A 21,096-nucleotide genomic window follows, 5' to 3' on the forward strand; every position below is an offset into this window, starting at 1 on the left:
TGGCTAGGTTTAGCCCTGGCTCTTTATCTATGACTCAAGACATTCTTCTCATCGGCTATTTGTCTGTCCCCACTTCCCCCTCACCTCTGGTGGGTCCTTACCTGCGAGTCTGTTCGTTCGTTCATTCGTTCTACAGTTGCTTCTGGCTCCCCTTTTCTCAACCACTTCCGGTCTCACTTTAATGTTATTACAGTGTACACTGATGATTCTAAAACTAGTGACAGTGTCAGGTTTGCAGTGGTGTTCCTGGACATTGATGTGCAAGGGCATTTATTAGACTCGGCAATCATTTTTACAGCTGAATTATGCAATTCTTATTGCATCTATGCTTTCCTCAACGTTTATAGGAGTCTCAGACTCCTTTAGTGCTTTGCAAGCTATTAAAAAAATTGATTTGTCTCATCCCCTAGTCCTTCGTATACAACGTTGGTTGTGCCGCATTTCTAGCAAAAACAAAGAAATCATTTTCTACTGGGTCCCTGGTCATGTTGTTCAGGGTAACTTTGCTACACGGTCAGCATTACATGACCTCCCAGTTTCTTATACAAATTCTTAGGCTTATACCTTGACAATAACCTGAATTTCAGCACCCATATCCAGCATATAGCCAAAAAAGTATCCAAAACGGTTGGGATCCTCTCCAAGATACGATACTACGTGCCGCAAAATGCCCTTCTCACACTATACCACTCACTTATTTATCCATACCTCACCTATGCTATTTGTGCTTGGGGATCAACAGCAGCAACACACCTAAAGCCAATAATAACCCAACAAAAAGCTGCAGTAAGAATAATTACTAAATCCCATCCCTGGCAGCACACCCCCCCCCACTCTTCAAAGATCTAAACTTACTCTAAACTTACAAAGAACTACAGACCAATAGCACTAACATCCCATATCATAAAAATCTTTGAAAGGGTCCTAAGAAGCAAGATCACCATCCATCTAGAAACCCATCAGTTACACAACCCAGGGCAACATGGGTTTAGAACAGGTCGCTCCTGTCTGTCTCAGCTACTGGATCACTACGACAAGGTCCTAAATGCACTAGAAGACAAAAAGAATGCAGATGTAATATATACAGACTTTGCAAAAGCCTTCGACAAGTGTGACCATGGCGTAATAGCGCACAAAATGCGCGCTAAAGGAATAACAGGAAAAGTCGGTCGATGGATCTATAATTTCCTCACTAACAGAACACAGAGAGTAGTCGTCAACAGAGTAAAGTCCGAGGCAGCTACGGTGAAAAGCTCTGTTCCACAAGGCACAGTACTAGCTCCCATCTTGTTCCTCATCCTCATATCCGACATAGACAAGGATGTCAGCCACAGCACCGTGTCTTCCTTTGCAGATGACACCCGAATCTGCATGACAGTGTCTTCCATTGCAGACACTGCAAGGCTCCAGGCGGACATCAACCAAATCTTTCAGTGGGCTGCAGAAAACAATATGAAGTTCAACGATGAGAAATTTCAATTACTCAGATATGGTAAACATGAGGAAATTAAATCTTCATCAGAGTACAAAACAAATTCTGGCCACGAAATAGAGCGAAACACCAACATCAAAGACCTGGGAGTGATTATGTCGGAGGATCTCACCTTCAAGGACCATAACATTGTATCAATCGCATCTGCTAGAAAAATGACAGGATGGATAATGAGAACCTTCAAAACTAGGGAGGCCAAGCCCATGATGACACTCTTCAGGTCACTTGTTCTATCTAGGCTGGAATATTGCTGCACTCTAACAGCACCTTTCAAGGCAGGTGAAATTGCCGACCTAGAAAATATACAGAGAACTTTCACGGCGCGCATAACGGAGATAAAACACCTCAATTACTGGGAGCGCTTGAGGTTTCTAAACCTGTATTCCCTGGAACGCAGGAGGGAGAGATACATGATTATATACACCTGGAAAATCCTAGAGGGACTAGTACCGAACTTGCACACGAAAATCACTCACTACGAAAGCAAAAGACTTGGCAGACGATGCACCATCCCCCCAATGAAAAGCAGGGGTGTCACTAGCACGTTAAGAGACCATACAATAAGTGTCAGGGGCCCGAGACTGTTCAACTGCCTCCCAGCACACATAAGGGGGATTACCAACAGACCCCTGGCAGTCTTCAAGCTGGCACTGGACAAGCACCTAAAGTCAGTTCCTGATCAGCCGGGCTGTGGCTCGTACGTTGGTTTGCGTGCAGCCAGCAGCAACAGCCTGGTTGATCAGGCGCTGATCCACCAGGAGGCCTGGTCACAGACCGGGCCGCGGGGGCGTTGACCCCCGAAACTCTCTCCAGGTAAACTCCCAGTTCAGTACATCCACACTTACTACTGTGCAATCTATATCTACAGGGCCTTAAACTCTAATATCAACCTTGACCTTAAACGCTTTCTTGATAGTTGTGACAGAACCCACAGGCATAACACCAGAAACAAACATCTCTACGACATTCCCCGTGTCCGACTAAACCTTTACAAAAATTCAATGTATGTCAAAGGCCCTAAAATCTGGAATACCCTACCTGAGAACTCTAGAAATGCAGACACATTCATCACCTTCAAAACTACCATTAGAAAACATCTTATCTCCCTGATACACCCCGTCAACTAACTTCACGAATACCACCTGGTGGTTCACACTTACACTCGCACACTCATTTGACCATAAACAGAAATATTAATCTCAGTCTTAATATAATGAATCCTGTGATACTCCAATACTGAAACTATATACTGTGCCAAAACAAAAGCATTCACACTGCTAAACTCACAAAATAGTATTTAGTCACTTAGCCATAATACCAACTTACCTCATAATTTGTAATATTTTACATTTAAGAATAAAACTAAGTATGCCCGAAATGCCTAGCCATGCTAAGCGTTCTAGTGGTACACTCTGTAATCTCAATTTTACTACATGTTAAACCAAACAATAACCAAATTTCTGTAAACTCAGCATTGTAATCCTTATAGAGAATAAACTTTGAATTTGAATTTGAATTTGAATTTGATATGACTTAACAAATTATGTTCCATCAAGCCAAGTTTAGGTTTCTGGCCTTATCATCGGCATCGGGCACATCCGTTTTTCTCATGGAAAGGTGCCCTGTTCCACTCTGTGAGAACTGTAATGTTCCAATTTCAGTTTGCCATATTCTATTGGACTGTCCTGTCTTTCAATGAGCAAGCAAAATTTACCTCCGATGTCGTCACCGCTCTAACACCCTTACTATATCTTCCCTCCTTGCTGATAACTCCACCTTTGGTCAGACTCCCTCTGACTTTTTGACAGCAACAGACTTATTACACAAACTTTGATAATACTTCTTTTGGCACTCCTCTCTGCTCCAGTAACATGCCCTGCCCTGCTGTGCTGTGGGTTTAGCACTTTTTTTATAATAATAATAATCTATCTTTTATATATATATATTTGATTATTATTATTATAATCAAGGGGAAGCGCTAAACCCGTAGGATTATACAGCGCCTGGGGGGGGGGGGGAATGTGGAAGGCATTCAGGCTTAATTCGGGGAACTGGAGCACAGATCCAATTCCCTAAATCAAGAGCCCCTCACCAACATCAAGGAACCTTCCATGAGGGGTGCTATATATATTTGAACACATGCTCTTACTGAGGTAGGATGCCCCTCTCCCCCCCCCCCCCCAAAAAAAAAATTAAACATTCACCATCATTCAGTCTTGCCAGAAGGATACTGACATCATAGTTAAGATGAATAGTATGTTATTTACTGTAATGGGTTTATTGTACGTAATCTTGCTAAGTTATCTGCTCGCATTGAATCATTAACCTGCATTACCCAGTCATACTGTCTATGGAGAGTTACCTTTAGACCAGCTGCTGTGAAGACCACTTTTCAGACTATAATCTCGCATCACACCCAAAGCTTCACTGGGCTGAAACATGAAATTTTTTTTAACCAAGTTTGTGAGCAATACCCATATCGAGGTAATGAAGCCTAACATGGAGATATAGGGTTATAGTGAAGAAGAGACAGAAAAGTATCAGGCATGGGATCTGAAATAACAGTTGCCTTGATTGTAGACCGAAGAGAAATGCAAAACCAGTTGATTAATTTAGTGGGGCCAGCAGTGAACCTTCTGTGTGATCTCTATCGTCCAACCAGAGGGTCATGATCCCATGAGCAAGCTTAACTTCCAGGCAAGGGAAAACAAGTATGAGACATCGTGCATAGCAAATGCAAAGGGCAGTGCTTAGTTTCGCCTCCATTTGTTGTGGCGCCTTGCAGGAGCTGAAGCTCATCCAGCACAGCCACAACAATCAAGACTAAATCTCCACCATATATATAAAATGACAGTGTGAATGATGGTGAAAGTTTCTTTTTTAGGTCACCCTGCCTTGGTGGGAGATGGCTAGTGTGTTCAAAAAAAAAAATGTAAACGAGCTACAATTAAGAAGAAAGAGAAATAAACAGTGATAAATCATGTAAAAAAGCTACTACTGTACAACATTACCCAATTACACGTTACTTTCAATAACCACCAGTTGACTGTATGCTTGAGAATTTAGATTTTCATAAAAAAGCAGTCATTCAGGGTGTAAGGAGGTAAAAAAATTAAGTTTTTGTTCTCTCTACAGAATAGGACTGCTAAGAGATGCAAGAGTTAATACTTCCTAGCAAGTTTAATAAAGTGGAACTGGGCACTTGTCCATAAGATAACCATATCACAGATACCATCAAAATTATCCAATACCGTACATAATTATACATGTAATCAATGAGTGCATTTGTTATAGTAATTACATGGCAGTTATGAAGACTATATTTGTATATAGTACAATGTTATTAGGGAAGCCCCTTGTATGCATACCATTTCTCTTAAAGTTTTGATGATACTAAAACATGAATTATAAAACTTTCTTTATTGATTTAAGACATGTAATACAGTGGAACCCCGATTTTTGTCTTCAATCCGTTCCAGAAGATCGGCCAAAAACCGATTTGTACAAAAACTGAAGTAATATTTCCCATAAGAAATAATGTAAATCCAATTAATCCATTCCAGACACCCAAAAATATCAACAAAAATACATTTTATAGAGAATAACTATAGTTTTACATATAGAAAACAATGAGAAACAAATATAAAGCACTAATGAAATGGATAAATGAACATTTAAATCACTTTCACCTTTATTGAAGACTCTTGTTGGCGAATGGAAGATGGCGAAGAGGGGAGAGGGAAGAGGAGTTATCTCTACCATCACAACCACTACCACCATTACTACCACCCTCTATGAGTAATAAAGGCAGACTGAGTCATGAACGCATGAGTGGCCACGTCCTGTGGGCAGGGGGATACATCTGGCATGGACGATTCCCAAACAGATGTACGAAAACGGGGAAAATTTTGCCGAAAAAAGTGGTCGAAAACTGAATTGTATGATAACCGGACTGGACGAAAACCGGGGTTCCACTGTATATTACAATTGAAGTTGATTTGGTGACAGTCATAAATAGTATAGTATAAGCATAATAATAACCTGAGATTTTTGTCGGGATTATGCTGTGTCTCTGTTTTGCTAGTTTCTTGCCAAAGGGCAGATCCACAACCCCACAACACACTAAACTCCCATATAACCAAAAATGAGAGTACAGTATAAATATCTTAAGTATGAGAGAGAAATATTGGTTGTTTCATGGCTGCCCAGACATGAGTAATGGAAGTCAGTCTGGTGCACTAACACTGCTGTAGCACACAACCACTCACAAGGAAAAGTAAATACCCTTCCAGTCTATGAGGTAGCTGATTTATAAAGCCTGATTATTGTCTATTAGTCTATACATATATTATGATACTCTTTGAGGACAAAATTAACAAGACAACTAGTCAAACTATGTCCAAGAAATAAATTAATACAGTAGTATTCTGAATATATGTACATTATTTTCATGTTCAATATTACGTACAATCCTTGTCAAGTTCAAATTTTCTACATTAGTTTAAATATGAAATATATATACTCATATATATATATATATATATATATATATATATATATATATATATATATATATATATATATATATATATATATATATATATATATATATATATATATATATATATATATATATATATATATATATATATATATATATACACACACACAGATGTTTGTATATATACATGCATATATATACGTATATACATGTACGTATATGTATATATACAAACTATTTCTATAATGTGAAATACAGCATATTATACAATTAAGGAGACCGACATATATAATATATCTACTCTATAGAAAGCTCCTGGAGAGCAAAACGTTGCCACAATAAAATGTCACATTAATTGCATTGGTGTGCATTTACTGAAGCTAACTACATCTATGGCATACCAAGCAACATGAAGTACTTTCAGCTATTAAAGATTACACATTTAAAATTAATAGTGTATTCTCCCTTTCCTTCCAGATGTCACCTGCTAATACAAACCATCATGGGAAAAGTGTGGTAACAAACTTTTAAAATAAGACTCACCACATTAACCTCAGCACTCGCTACACAGAATTAAAAGTGAGTAATGAATAAGGCTCAAAAGGCCAGAACCAAGTAATGCCAATCAAGGTACAGTCTATGAGGTCTGGGGAGGTAGGGTATGGGAGCATGGAGATTCAATGCCTCAAACAAAATTTACTAAGTATAATTCAGAAAACAATGCCACTTGACTATAAGATTATTAAATAAGAAAAAGAGGAAGGAGAATTTATTAGCACAAACAAGTAGAAAAGTCACAATTGCAAACTACTGTACAGCACTAAACAAGCAGTGTTCAAAGACACTAGAAAATCATCTCCATAAATAGTAAGACTTACAGAAGGATCCAAGAGGATGCTGTATGATACATTCTTTAAAGACTTGCAAACAAATCTACATACCAAACCTCATCTCCAAACACATCACTACTTCATCTTTTGTGACAGAAATTAGAAGAGTCACAGCGCACATTTTTTTTGCCTGACAACCCTTTACTTCATCTCCAAATCACAAACTATGAACTGTATATACCCATCAATTATTCTCATAACAGACATCTAAGACCAACATTCTTCATTACTAAAAACACCGTAATATATACCAGAACATAATTTCATGTAAATACTGTATTTGACTACATGTATAAGTACAATAATACCTAGTAATCTGAATTATTAAGACTTATGTAAATGAAGGATGCATGATAATAAATTAGCTTCAATACAGTACAAATGAACTATGGTCTTTTCCCAAGCTATGGACCTACCATACCCACATCTGGAACATGTACCAACAATAACAAAGGTTCAGAACCACTAAACATTATTAAGTTACACAATTTATGGGACTTAATACTGTCTGTCTACAACACATTTCTAACCTCAATGCTAACTGTAAATAAAAAAGAAAACACTAGTTTACCTTATGACTCTTACTAAACCTAATATGCACATGTAAACTCAATGGGCCACCTGAAGATTCACTTTTCCATTTCCTCCCAAGAAAAACAGTGTAATATATGGTTATGCAAATTCTTTTAACAGATTATGTAAATTACTGTGTTTTATTTTTGTCAATTTTAACAAGATTTAGTTAGTTCATACTCCAGGTATACTTCAGGTATACCTCCAGGTATACTTCAGGTATACCTCCAGGTATACTATTAATCTACAATTTGCAGACGAAACTTACATGACATTTCAGTCCATCTTGAAGCATCATCAGTCATGACTTAATAATAATCTAGGACAGAACAAAATGCCAATTCAAAGTTCCTCTCCAAATTGTGAGTTAATAGTGAACTGTTCCAACCAAGGTATTGACTTTTATTCCTCAAAATTAGGTTAGGCAGCTATGTTAGTTTTAGTAAACAATACAAATAGTCATACCTCACTAACAGGGAGGGTTAGGTTTCAGACCGCCGCTCCTGTACTAGTAGTCATATCCCACCCTACGTCATTAATTGGTTCTAAGAGCCATGGTGTAACCTGGTTTTTGACGTAAACCAGACATAATGCCTTAAAATGACAACAAACTGTAAAACTATTGTAAATAATTCGCTAAATTTTAAAGAACACTAAAAACACATTTGTAAAGAATAATGAACACAATTAAAAAATTATGACTTTGGTGATGCTGCTGAGTGATGTAAAGTTAGATGTAATGATGTTCCCTGAATTGAAATTTACTCTAGAAAAGTGACAAAGGTGAATATAATGTAGGCCAAAATGATGTAAAGTGGGGTATGACTGTATATCTCATATATCTATATATTTCACTGTTTTCATTAAGTGGGGAGGGGAGCAAATCTTCAAGAATTCCATTAAAAGCACATCTGAATATTTTTTGTACTGTAATAACCCAGCCAACACAGTATCTCTTGCATTGTGGATGACACACTCCCTCCCAACAGCTGCTGCTGCAAACAGCTAATGTTTTGGTTTTGTATGTATTAATTAGTCATCAAGATGTCTAAAGAGAGGAGTGACTATCCTAGGATAGGATAGTCACCCCTCTCTTTATGGCCTGTTGGAGTAGTCTATCAGCCACTTAATCAGTGCTGGCATACGACAATGAAGCGCTTGGTCCACTGCTTTGGAATGTGTTTCAACAACTTATGTTACCTCATCCATGAATATCATGTCTATACAGATAACAGAACTTTACCACTTTTACAAGAGATACCTACTACTCTTAGGCACAAATCACTAAAGTCAATATAACCTCCAATAGTAGGTTATGCTGACTTCTGAGAAAACATAAATGATGATAGCCTTTAGAGAGCGTGGATACTACTGGAGCTGGCATAATATAATGAAGTGGCTATCAGTGTCCATTAATGAAAATAAAACTGCAATGACTGATAACACATAATGCATCATCTTTAACTGTCTAACCCATATCAACTGACTTATGAACAAGATAGCGGATTATGCAAAGCAACGTTCATCTCGTTTTGAGAAGACCAGATAGGACCCGTAAGTTAAACAAATGATATTCAACCTGTCAGACACTGCAACACAATGGCATCTTAGTACAGAAAACACCATCACTGATGTCAGTGGCCTCTGTTATGTACAATGTCAATGTTCTTAAGACTCCCCACTTGGCAATTTGAAGGACAGTCAAAAGACAGCTATTACACCCCCAACAAGCAACTACTACCCATATCATGGTACTTCACGTTTGAACAGGATCTCACCAACAATCAGCTATATGAATGCTGTGGCCCACAGCTGGTTCCAATATCATTCTGTTCTACCATATGTTTTGAAATTATATACAGTGCACATCTATAAATTATAATTCAGATACTTAGGATGATGTGAGGTAGGATAGACAAAGATGGAAGAAAAGAAACCTCAGTTTCAGTTTGTGTACACAGTTGCCCTTATGGACAATGTAAACTCCCTTCATCTACAATATAAATTATCATATCAGCTGTATTTAGTAAGGTAAAGTGATCGTAATTCATTAAACAGCTCTCTTGCCAGAAGTGCATGGCCATCACAATTCAATAAAACTGCTAAGAAACAATATGATGAATTCCTTGTAATTTTTTTTATCTCAAAACTTGTAGACTTGCACTCTCATATCCCTGGTTCCTCTCTCAACTCATCAGTGAGTAATCCACTTCAAAAATCACTCGCATGTCTATTCATCTGACCACAAGGTTCTTTCAGTGTTGAACATGAGAAGAAAAAAAGTGAACATTTCCAAGTGACAACCTAAGGAGAACAAGGATAGGGCGAGAGATGGAAGATAAATGGAATTATTATTATTTAACATTAAACAAAACCTCTTATAATGCCAGGATTAAAGTTACCACATTCAGTGAGATCTTAGAGTGATAAATGGATCTATCAATATCACACATATTTATACATCTTAGGAGTATTTACCTATAATATATTACTTCGCTTACCCTTCAACAGCATATCAGGCCAAAAACAACCACTTGTCACTACTCACTCCAATCTAACATTCACACATCCAGCAGGCTTGCACAAGTATGCTAGATAGGGACGAGTGAAGACAAGTGAATTTTATGGCTTGATGTGCTGCTGGAGAGTGAGGAAGGAAACATTTATGAAGAGATTCGGGGAAATTGGTTAGCCAGACTCAAGTCTTAAAGGTAGGAAGTACAATGCCTGAACTCTGAAGGAGAGGTAGGGATGCTGCAGTTCTGAATTGTGATGTTTGCACACTTCTTGTAAGACAGCTAATGAAGGACTTTCAGCAACATACAAAAAATTGATTGTAGCAGGGGTGTCGTAAGGAGGGGGGTGCCCCAGGTGACATTTAGGGGGTGACACCATAGAGCCTCTAAAGAAGGTAACACTAATGATCAAAATTGTGCTACAGCAACCTAAGAGAAAAATCCTTCATTTCTATACAGCCTATTATAGAGAAAATCATTGATTTTGATGATGTGATAGATGATTTTGCAGGATTGAAGGCAAGGAAATGAAATATCAGATTTACTGAGATGTTACCTGTACTCAAGGTTAAATCAGAACTAGTGTTTTTCTTTATTTTTCAAGTTTTTTTTTTTAATTGTTGAAGATGAATAAATGTAGGATCTGTTGCCTATACTCAAAGTGGTATTTGAGTTTACTTTTCCTCAATATTACTACGATTATTTAAAGTTTATTTAAAGTTCTGTTTATGGCCTTTAAATGTTCTCATTGCTAAACATTAGTCACTGGACATGCAGCAGTGATGTAACTGGTCATGCAGCAGTGATGTGACTGGAGTTTACTACCCCTATCCCCCTGCCCTTGGATTTCATGGGGGTGACACCAAAGATGCTACCCCAGGTAACACCAAAGCTTCCGCCCCGGGTGACACCAACCCTGGCGACGCCTCTGATTGTTAGATACTTACTACCTTTTACTGCTGATATCTATGGAAGGTTATGTTGGTGCAGATGAATCTGTTTCTTTATATATCTCCTTCAAGTCTGCAAGATGATTTTTGAAATGTTCAACTGCTTGTCGAGGAACAGGCGTTTTGAAAGTGCCAGATTCTAAGTATGAGATAATAGTGGGTAGGTCACTGTCTCTGTGGTGGTAAGCTGCACGATGCAGGCCATGGGGAAAGGCTGTAGGACTTTGACGTTCTACCGATGAGTGTTGGTTATAACGCCTGTTGGGTATCAAGAAGTAGGGACAAGCACGACACTGACAGGCATTACTCAATAGACCTACATCAGGACGGTATTTCTTGTAGACCTCTTCAAAGGTTATGTCAGTCACTTGCACTCCTCGTTCTGGGGCCTCTGCCAGGATCTGCTGCCTTGTCATTGGCTGCACCACTTCCCTGTGGGCATGAGCATATGCTTTTAGCCAGGCACTCTGAAGCTGATTAACTATTTCACTAATAAGATCAGTCGCTATACTGCGATAATTCTCTTGCTGTACATTCTTGGTTACTACAGAAAAAAAGGCAGTGTAGTCACCCACTGAGGTAGTCAGTCTCTCCCGAGAGGACCTGTACTGCAGTGCATGAGCAGTGTACATAAACACACTTCGTTCACTGAACAGATCATTAATAACCTCCTCTCTCAGTCCAATCTCCCTGGCAAAAACCTTCAAAGTGAACCATGACACATCACCAGCTAAAGACACGCTGCGCAGCTGCTCAACCTTTGTAACATCCACTGCTATGGGAATCTGTGCTGTCAACTGTTCTTTTAAACATTTTATTTCTTCCAATGCTGTCTTCTTGGCTGCCTTCTGCACTTCCTCCAAGGTGTAAAAATCATCCAGAAGGAAGCCTTCAAATCCTATGATGCTTGCTCTGGTGGTATCCATGTATTTTTGAACCCATTCTTTTTTCAGCTCTTGATCAGCAAGTGTTTTGGCAAAAAAATCTGTGAAGGGAGTTGAATGGTTTTTATTTATCTTATAGCGAGAGAGGCAGCGACCGACGTACTCCAATAGTATCATCCTCATGATGTTGGCCACAACAGTAGCATTGTCAAGGTTCTCGCTCCGCTGGTACATATGAAGTATAAACATGGGTTTAATGAGAGTCTCACATTTAAGTGTTTTGTTATCTACCTGTATAGTGCTTTCAGTCATGAGTGCCTGGGCAGGATCACTCTTCAGCACCTGCCAGTACTTCATATAACTTGGTCGACCAAGGTACAAATCTGCCGTCGCTTCTATACTTTCAATACGATGACTCACAAACTCAGGCCTGGGTGTGGTTGGGTATTCGAACAGTATCTTCACCCATGTTACTCCCAAAGCTGCCATGTGAATGTTGTTATCAATGATGAATGGAGTTTTCAAGATGGCAAAAGAAGCACACATTGCATACAGCCGTGTATGAACTATTGGTGCCATGATTTTTGCAACTTTGGGTGGAAAGACTGGAACAATGGCATTACAGCGAGTTTTCTGCTCACCCCATTGTAGTTGCATTTCTTTCTTTTTCTCATCTTCAGAGTTTAAGTCACTGAAGGACTCTATGGCCACTTGACTCATAATGGTGTATGGTGAATCAACCAAAGCATGAATACCATATGACCAGGGACTGATGCTGACAGAGTCCCTGCTGGGAGCATACACTGGGATGCCAGAAATAGTGAAATGCTTGAGAAACTCAAACTTGTTAAGATCCATCATCATGGCAAAGTCTGGGTCCTGGAGGTCAGATACAGTGGATGATAAAGTAATTCTACAACAATCTTCTGCAATATTGTTAATCTTCAGAATTTTGTGTTTGTGCTCCTCATATACATTCATAAAATCTTTACAGTCATTCATATAATCTTCAGCTGTGTGGCCTTTCATTTGTAAGACTTTGGTTTCATATTTTCCCCCTCCAACTGTTGTGCTCAGAATATTTTCTGCCAGCTCTAGTTCACTGCTAAACTTAACAGTTGTTAGTATTGCTCTGATTTTATTGAACAATGTCCTGAAGTCTGTTTCATATGTCTTAAACTCTCTTTTTGCAAGGCGCTCACGGATAGATCCTGATTTTGTGTCTCTGAGCTCCTCCATTTTTGTGTTGAAGAGTCGCTCCATGAAGGGCAGAGTATCTGATGGGACTACCTCTTTCTTATTGTGAAGTTGGATAATAACAGAATTCCACTGTCGAAACACTTCTTTCAAAATTGGTACAGGCATGTCACGAGGCTGCAGCAAAATGCGACAAATGTTTCTGTGATAACTGAGTGAGAGTTCTTGCACTTTTTCTGGTCCAAATGGGAAGTATACCCACTCCTTTGGATGAAAAGTGTCCTTTGCTTTTTCTCCTGGCAAAGAAAACCCGGCCATTGACAAATGTAGAACTTGAGAAGCTCCATCACAAATTGTACTACCTATCTCTTTCATCCGTACCTCAATTTCTTCATATCTTTTCACCCAAAACAGAGGGGGAAAATTGGCACTATCATTATGTAAACGTGAGCGAATATTTATACTGTACTGTACAGGAAACCCAGACCCTACACCTATGACACACACACAACACACTTTTCTCTCAGGAGCAAATATTTGCTGGATAACCATATCTGGACTTATTTGTGTTGCATTATGATGGCCATCTGTTAAAAGAAACACTTTTATATACTTTTCCTTGCACAGATAAACTTCATTTGCAATAGTCTGCAAGGCACCAGTCAAATTTGTTCCACCACTCTCAAAGTCTGCCATTTCCAAAACCGAGTCTGACCTCTTTAGTACAACACTGTCTCCAAATACGAATAGATTGGTCCGTCCAGTTAAACGAGGTGCCACATAACAATTCCATCCCACCAGTAGCTGGTTCCAATAGGCACTCATGGATCCAGACACATCTATCATGATGACATTATAAGAGCTGGAGGGCTGGCGAGAATCCTGACTTGAATCCAACAATCTGTCTGGTATGGAAGATGGCATCTGCAGCACTGAGTGGAACCTTTCATCAGTGCTAGTCTGAAAACAGAATTTATGTAATAAATAAGAAAACAAGTTTTAATTTAGTAACAGACGTGAATATTAAGTCATACCATACATTATATTTTGTTTTACCTCTACAGAAAGAATTCTACTCTTCTAAAACACTTAGAACCCATCTCATCCTTATATACAGGAGGGCCCCACTTACACAGCAGGTTAGGTTCTAGACCACTGCTGTAAAGCAAAAATCGGTGTCAAGCAAAACATGCTTTTTTCACTTTTAAAAATACATAAAAAAGTCTGATACCATGTTTACACTATCATATATTAAGAGAGCAATAGAGCTAGGCCTAAAAAGTGCATACACAGTACACACATTATTTTCCTTAAAACATTTTCATCCTTAACTTATAGTGAGAGGTGACTGTATTTATCGTAGAAAGTCTGAATAAATGAAAAATGGGTATAAATGAAAACTGCTGTATTAGCGTAATGCTGTCCACCGAAGCGCTGTAAAGTGGGGCTCATCTGTACTGTATCTCCTCTCTCAGGCAAGGCATAAGTGCACTTGACATATGCAGACAATCCAAGAACATTTTCATGAAGATATTTTTAGGGATGTAGGTAGTAGGTTGGTAGACAGCAACCACTCAGGGAGGTACTACCGTCCTGCCAAGTGAATGTAAAACGAAAGCCTGTAATTGTTTTACATGATGGTAGGATTGCTGGTGTCCATTTGTCTGTCTCATAAATATGCAAGGTTTCAGGTACGTCTTGCTACTTCTACTTACACTTAGGTCACACTACACATACATGTACAGGCATATACAGTGGACCCCCGCATAACGATTACCTCCGAATGCGACCAATTATGTAAGTGTATTTATGTAAGTGCGTTTGTACGTGTATGTTTGGGGGTCTGAAATGGACTAATCTACTTCACAATATTTCTTATGGGAACAAATTCGGTCAGTACTGGCACCTGAACATACTTCTGGAGTGAAAAAATATCGTTAACCGGGGGTCCACTGTATATATATACACACATCCCTCTGGGTTTTCTTCTATTTTCTTTCTAGTTCTTATTCTTGTTTATTTCCTCTTATCTCCATGGGGAAGTGGAATAGAATTCTTCCTCCGTAAGCCATGCGTGTTGTAAGAGGCGACTAAAATGCCGGGAGCAAGGGGCTAGTAACCTCTTCTCCTGTATATATTACTAAATGTAAAAGGAGAAACTTTCGTTTTTCCTTTTGGGCCACCCTGCCTTGGTGGGATACGGCCGATGTGTTGAAAGAAGATTTTTAGGGATAGTATTAATTATAAACCTAGGTAGTAGGTTGGTAGACAGCAACCGCCCAGGGAGGTACTACTGTCCTGCCAGTTTGAGTGTAAAACGAAAGCCTGTAATTGTTTTAAATGATGGTAGGATTGTTGGTGTCCTTTTTTCCGTCTCATAAATATGCAAGATTTCAGGTATGTTTTGCTACTTCTACTTACACTTAGGTCACACTACACATACATGTACAAGCATATATATACTTACATACCCCTCTGGGTTTTCTTCTATTTTCTTTCTAGTTCTTGTTCTTGTTTATTTCCTCTTATCTCCATGGGGAAGTGGAACAGAATTCTTCCTCCGTAAGCCAAGCGTGTCGTAAGAGGCGACTAAAATGCCGGGAGCAAGAGGCTAGTAACCCCTTCTCCTGTATATATTACTAAATGTAAAAGGAGAAACTTTCGTTTTTTCTTTTGGGCCACCTTGCCTTGGTGGGATACAGCCAGTTTGTTGAGAAAAAAAAAATTAATTATAAAGTATCAAAAACATTAAGAGAATCTAAAATACATTTTTAGGAACACTCAAACTGTATTCTTAAGAATACAAGTAAGAAAAATATTTATCACACCCTGTACTTGAAAAATACAAGAGAGACTGTTCTAAATCTGCAAAATAGTCCCATTGAAAATCAGGAGCAATGGTTTTATTTTCAAATGAAATCCAAACTACTTAAACAGTCTGATCTTTACATAGAGAGGAAAGAACAGGTAAAAAACCTAGGAATAATTTAAAATTTAAAAAGCATAAGGAAAACAGCTAGAGGCTAGAGCACTGCCTACCAAAATTCACCATATCAGAAAAAGCCGTCACAAACCTGTTTTTGTCCAAAACAGACTAAAATGTTGCCTAAGACTGCTCTCCTAACAATGGATTATTTGTAAATATGTAATGGGATAACAGAGATCATACAAGAGATCTAATAGAGGGAAATTAAATAACGTAGAGGAGCACATTTAAAAGGCAGCCTAAAGATTTTTTAAATGAAGGACATCCTCCAAGAGGGAATGAGAATTGAGAGAGAAAGAATTAAAGAAACATTAATAATTTGGCTCACAAATCAGAAAGATCAACACTGCTAACCAACCTTCTCCTTTATGACATAGAGTATTGCATCAGTGTTCAGCTCCCCATGGTCCACCACATACTGCTGGTTCTCCTCCTCTTCCTCTTCCTCAGGTTCCACCATCTGAGGTAGCCTCCATGCAGCTTGCACTTCACTGACATCCAACATTCGTCTTGAGGAGCTTGAGTGGGAGTGTCCACTCTCGACCCTCGGGGAGGGCTTCAAATTTACTGCCCTTCCATCACTGGCTGATAACTGTGTGTGTCTCATTGCTGTTAATGGAAATTTAGATTGTTCTAGTTTAAAATGCCTAAGGGTTATCCTAATCACGGGTGCAAGGTAACAGGCTAAAATGAAGGGGAGAAAATTCGCAATGCTGTGGCAAATATAAAACAATTTACACTAAACCATACCTACAAAATTACTAATAAATTTTCTTATAATAATATTTAAAAAAAAGTGTTCAAGTGATATAATTTTTATGAAATGCACATACAGTATTATGCAAAGCATTTTGGGCAGACAAACTAGGACTGCTACATGCTGAAGTTCCTAGGAGTAAAAACCACTGTTCTCAGGTACAGGTAGGTCTGCCAGGACAATTCCTGGCCTGGGTCTTCTTCATCCAGTGACCCGGCAGACCCACAGTTCTCAGATATATGGCTGGACTAATTGTTCCAGCTTTCTTACCATTACACAAGAATGTGCACAGTATTGATCAACTGCTCAGAGTTCTGTCTCAGTTTAACAATTTCAACACCTTACATAAATCCACCATTATTTATTCCTTTTAACATCTGTACACATAAATCATGTCACCTCCTCATTCTGGGGCTGCATTCACCCCTTACATGACATATTTCTTTGAATATGCAAGGGTCATCGAGTACAGTATTGCTTCTGAGGCCAGAACATACAGGAGGAAAATGAAATAACTGAAGACAATGCTTGAGGCTCACTGGTGTGCCCAACATTAAAAGAATTATGGCTTGCACTCCAGTATGCTACCTAATGTTATGAGGAATCTGCAGCTGAGTGGGTTAAGGTGTCAGGTTGGGAGCTAAGCTACACTCATGGAGAGCTGTCAATCTGGGTTCAAATCCTGCTGCCTGTGATATTTCTTTGCACTTGCATGGCAATACAAGTTAAATGCACTTGATATGTCTATCTGGGAATAGTATATTATTTCCATAAAAATCAATACATTACATACATAAATTCATTGCATGTATACATTCATTAAATACATACCTGGAGTATACCTGAAGGGTAGTCCAAGGGTCAATGCCCCCGTGCCCCAGTTCATGACCAGGCCTTGTGGTGGATCAGAACCTGATCAACCAGGCTGTTACTGTTGACCACACAGACAGACATATGAACCACAGCCCAGCTGGTCAGGTACTGACTTTAGATGTCTGTCCAGCTCCTTGACGACAGCCAGAGGTCTATTGGTGATCTCCCTATGTATGCTGGGAGGCAGCTGAACAGTCTTAGGCCCCTGACACTTATTGTGTTGTCTCTTTGAGTACTCATGGCTCCCCTGCTTTCACTGGGAAGATGTTGCATCTCCTGCCCAGTCTTTTGCATTCATAGGGAGTGATTTCTGTGTGCAGATTTGGGCTAATCCCTCTAATATTTTCCAAGTGTTTGTTTACATGCATCTTCCTTGCCTGCTTTCCAAGGAATACAGGTCAAGGGATTTCAACTATTACCAGTAATTTAGGTGCTTTTAAGTGCAGTACAAGTTTTCTGTAAATTTTCCAGGTCTACAATTTCGGCAATATTCCAGCCTGGAAAGCACAAGTGATTTGAAGAGAATCATCAGTGGCTTGCCATCCCTAGTTTTGAGGGTTCTCATTATCCATCTATCATTTACCTAACAGGTGTGATACATACATTTTTGTGATCTCTGAAAGTGAAATTCTCTGACATTACCACTCCCAGGTCCTTCACATTAGTTTTTTGCCCCTGACACTTATTGTATTGTCTCTTAACGTCACTAGCACGTTAAGAGACAATACAATAAGTGTTCAGGGGCCCGAGACTGTTCAACTGCCTCCCAGCATACATAAGGGGGATTACCAATAGACCCTTGGCTGTCTTCAAGCAGGCACTGGACAGGCACCTAAAGTCGGTACCAGACCAGCCGGGCTGTGGCTTGTATGTTGGATTGTGTGCAGCCAGCACTACCAGCCTGGTTGATCAGGCTCTGATCCACCTTGAGGCCTGGTCTCAGACCAGGCTGCGGGGCGTTGACCCCCGAAACCCTCTCCAGGTAAACAGGCAGGGCAACCTAAAAAGAAGAAACACTTTCACCATCACTCACTGCATTACTGTCTTACCAGAAGGGCGTCGATATTAGTTTAAAACTGCAAATATCCCTACCTCTCTCTCCAGGTAAACCCCTCCTTCAGACAATGTGCATCCTACCTCCAGGGCTCAAGTCCAGCTAACCGGTTTCCCTTAATCCCTTCATAAATGTTACCTTGCTCACACTCCAACAGCACGTCAAAGTCATGAAAGCTAACTGCCTCCACTCACTCTTATCTAACAAGTTCGTTGACACTCTCACTACAACATTTCCTAGGACGATCCCTACCAGGAAAGGTTGGAGGGATGCAAATACTTAATACTGACACAAAATAAAGCCTTGTATTCGTAGATGCACACTATAAAGACAATATTGATATATTTTTAGTAAATAACCGTATTATTTAGTTCTCTCTGCTTCAGTGAAATGACTGAACTTCACTGAGAAGCAAAGAGATGACTGAACTTCACTGAGAAACAAAGAGATGACTGAACTTCACTGAGAAACAAAGAGATGACTGAACTTCACTGAGAAGCAAAGAGATGACTGAACTTCACTGAGAAGCAAAGAGATGACTGAACTTCACTGAGAAGCAAAGAGATGACTGAACTTCACTGAGAAGCAAAGAGATGACTGAACTTCACTGAGAAGCAAAGAGATGACTGAACTTCACTGAGAAGCAAAGAGATGACTGAACTTCACTGAGAAGCAAAGAGATGACTGAACTTCACTGAGAAGCAAAGAGATGACTGAACTTCACTGAGAAGCAAAGAGATGACTGAACTTCACTGAGAAGCAAAGAGATGACTGAACTTCACTGAGAAGCAAAGAGATGACTGAACTTCACTGAGAAGCAAAGAGATGACTGAACTTCACTGAGAAGCAAAGAGATGACTGAACTTCACTGAGAAGCAAAGAGATGACTGAACTTCACTGAGAAGCAAAGAGATGACTGAACTTCACTGAGAAGCAAAGAGATGACTGAACTTCACTGAGAAGCAAAGAGATGACTGAACTTCACTGAGAAGCAAAGAGATGACTGAACTTCACTGAGAAGCAAAGAGATGACTGAACTTCACTGAGAAGCAAAGAACATAAGAAAGGAGGAACACTGCAGCAGGCCTGTTGGCCCATACTAGGCAGGTCCTTTACAATTCATCCCACTAACAAACATTTGACTGAACTTCACTGAGAAGCAAAGAGATGACTGAACTTCACTAAAGCTGAAGGAATCTTACAGGAGTCAAGAAATGCGAGAACTAAAAGCCATAAATGAAATTGCAAGAAACCCAAAGTATTTCTTTTCTTATGCCAAATCAAAGTCTAGAACAACATCCACTATTGGGCCCCTACTTAAACAAGATGGGTCATACACAGATGACGGCAAGGAAATGAGTGAGCTACTAAAGTCCCAGTAAGGCTCGTTTTTTAGCGAGCCGCTAAACAGAGTCGAAGATCTAAACGAATTTTTTATGAGACAGAATTTGGTAGACACACGCCTATTTGATATTATCCTGACGCCAAATGACTTTGAACAGGCCATAAATGACATGCCCATGTACTCTGCCCCAGGGCCATTCATGTAACTCCGTGTTCATCAAGAACTGCAAGAAGGGGGGTTACCAATAGACCCCTGGTTGTCTTCAAGCAGGCACTTGACAGCCACCTAATGTCGGCACCTAACCAGTCGGGCTGTGGTTCGTACGCTGGATTGCGTGCGGCCATAAGTAACAACCTGGTTGATCAGGCCCTGATCCACCATGAGGTCTAGTCACAGACCGGGCCGCGGGGGCGTTGACCTCCGGAACTCTCCAGGTAAACTCCAGAAGCAAAGACATGACTGAACCTCAATGAGAAGCAGAGATGACTGAACTTCAGTGGGAAGCTGAGTATTATTGCGAGGTGGAGGCTGAAAAGAGCTTTGTGATGACGCAGGTTTACGGAGGTAATGGATGACGGGGGAAAGTGGTCGTGTGAGGGTGAAGTGGGTGTAGGTGTTAGGTGGAGGTGGAGGGAGGGGGTTAATAGGGAGTTAGGAGAGTAGGGTATATAAGAAGGGGGTAGGAGAGTAGGGTATATAAGAAGGGGGTAGGAGAGTAGGGTATATAAGAAGAGGGTAGGAGAGTAGGGTATATAAGAAGGGGGTAGGAGAGTAGGGTATATAAGAAGGGGGTAGGAGAGTAGGGTATATAAGAAGGGGGTAGGAGAGTAGGGTATATAAGAAGGGGGTAGGAGAGTAGGGTATATAAGAAGGGGGTAGGAGAGTAGGGTATATAAGAAGGGGGTAGGAGAGTAGGGTATATAAGAAGGGGGTAGGAGAGTAGGGTATATAAGAAGGGGGTAGGAGAGTAGGGTATATAAGAAGGGGGTAGGAGAGTAGGGTATATAAGAAGGGGGTAGGAGAGTAGGGTATATAAGAAGGGGGTAGGAGAGTAGGGTATATAAGAAGGGGGTAGGAG

The 21,096-nt window shown here is 39.8% G+C and overlaps 2 protein-coding genes across 5 annotated transcripts in view; one reads left to right on the top strand and one right to left on the bottom strand.

Moving 5' to 3' along the window:
* Positions 1-200: 200 nt before the first annotated feature.
* On the top strand, positions 201-20,470 carry LOC138854668 (uncharacterized). The gene is made up of 2 exons (XM_070099194.1): positions 201-2,305; positions 20,453-20,470. The coding sequence occupies exon 1, from the start codon at positions 1,138-1,140 to the stop codon at positions 2,284-2,286; it is 1,149 nt and encodes a 382-aa protein (XP_069955295.1). The 5' UTR covers positions 201-1,137; the 3' UTR covers positions 2,287-2,305; positions 20,453-20,470.
* The window catches only part of LOC128684918 (uncharacterized), a 52,968-nt gene continuing 38,619 nt past the window's right edge, over positions 6,748-21,096 (bottom strand). For all 4 annotated transcript variants that reach the window (XM_070099184.1, XM_070099178.1, XM_053771276.2 and 1 more), the window contains exons 2-3: positions 16,348-16,598; positions 6,748-13,963 (exon numbers count right to left, since the gene is read on the bottom strand). In XM_070099184.1, the coding sequence (XP_069955285.1) occupies positions 10,949-13,963; positions 16,348-16,596 (3,264 nt within the window). In that variant the 5' untranslated portion in view covers positions 16,597-16,598 and the 3' untranslated portion in view covers positions 6,748-10,948. The remainder of the gene's footprint in view (positions 13,964-16,347; positions 16,599-21,096) is intronic.

This window comes from Cherax quadricarinatus, chromosome 5 (genome assembly GCF_038502225.1).
Source record: "Cherax quadricarinatus isolate ZL_2023a chromosome 5, ASM3850222v1, whole genome shotgun sequence".
Lineage (NCBI taxonomy): Eukaryota > Metazoa > Arthropoda > Malacostraca > Decapoda > Parastacidae > Cherax > Cherax quadricarinatus.

Excerpts from the sequence above, each read along its gene's own strand:
- LOC138854668 (XM_070099194.1), top strand. The coding sequence starts at position 1,138 with ATGCGCGCTAAAGGAATAACAGGAAAAGTCGGTCGATGGATCTATAAT.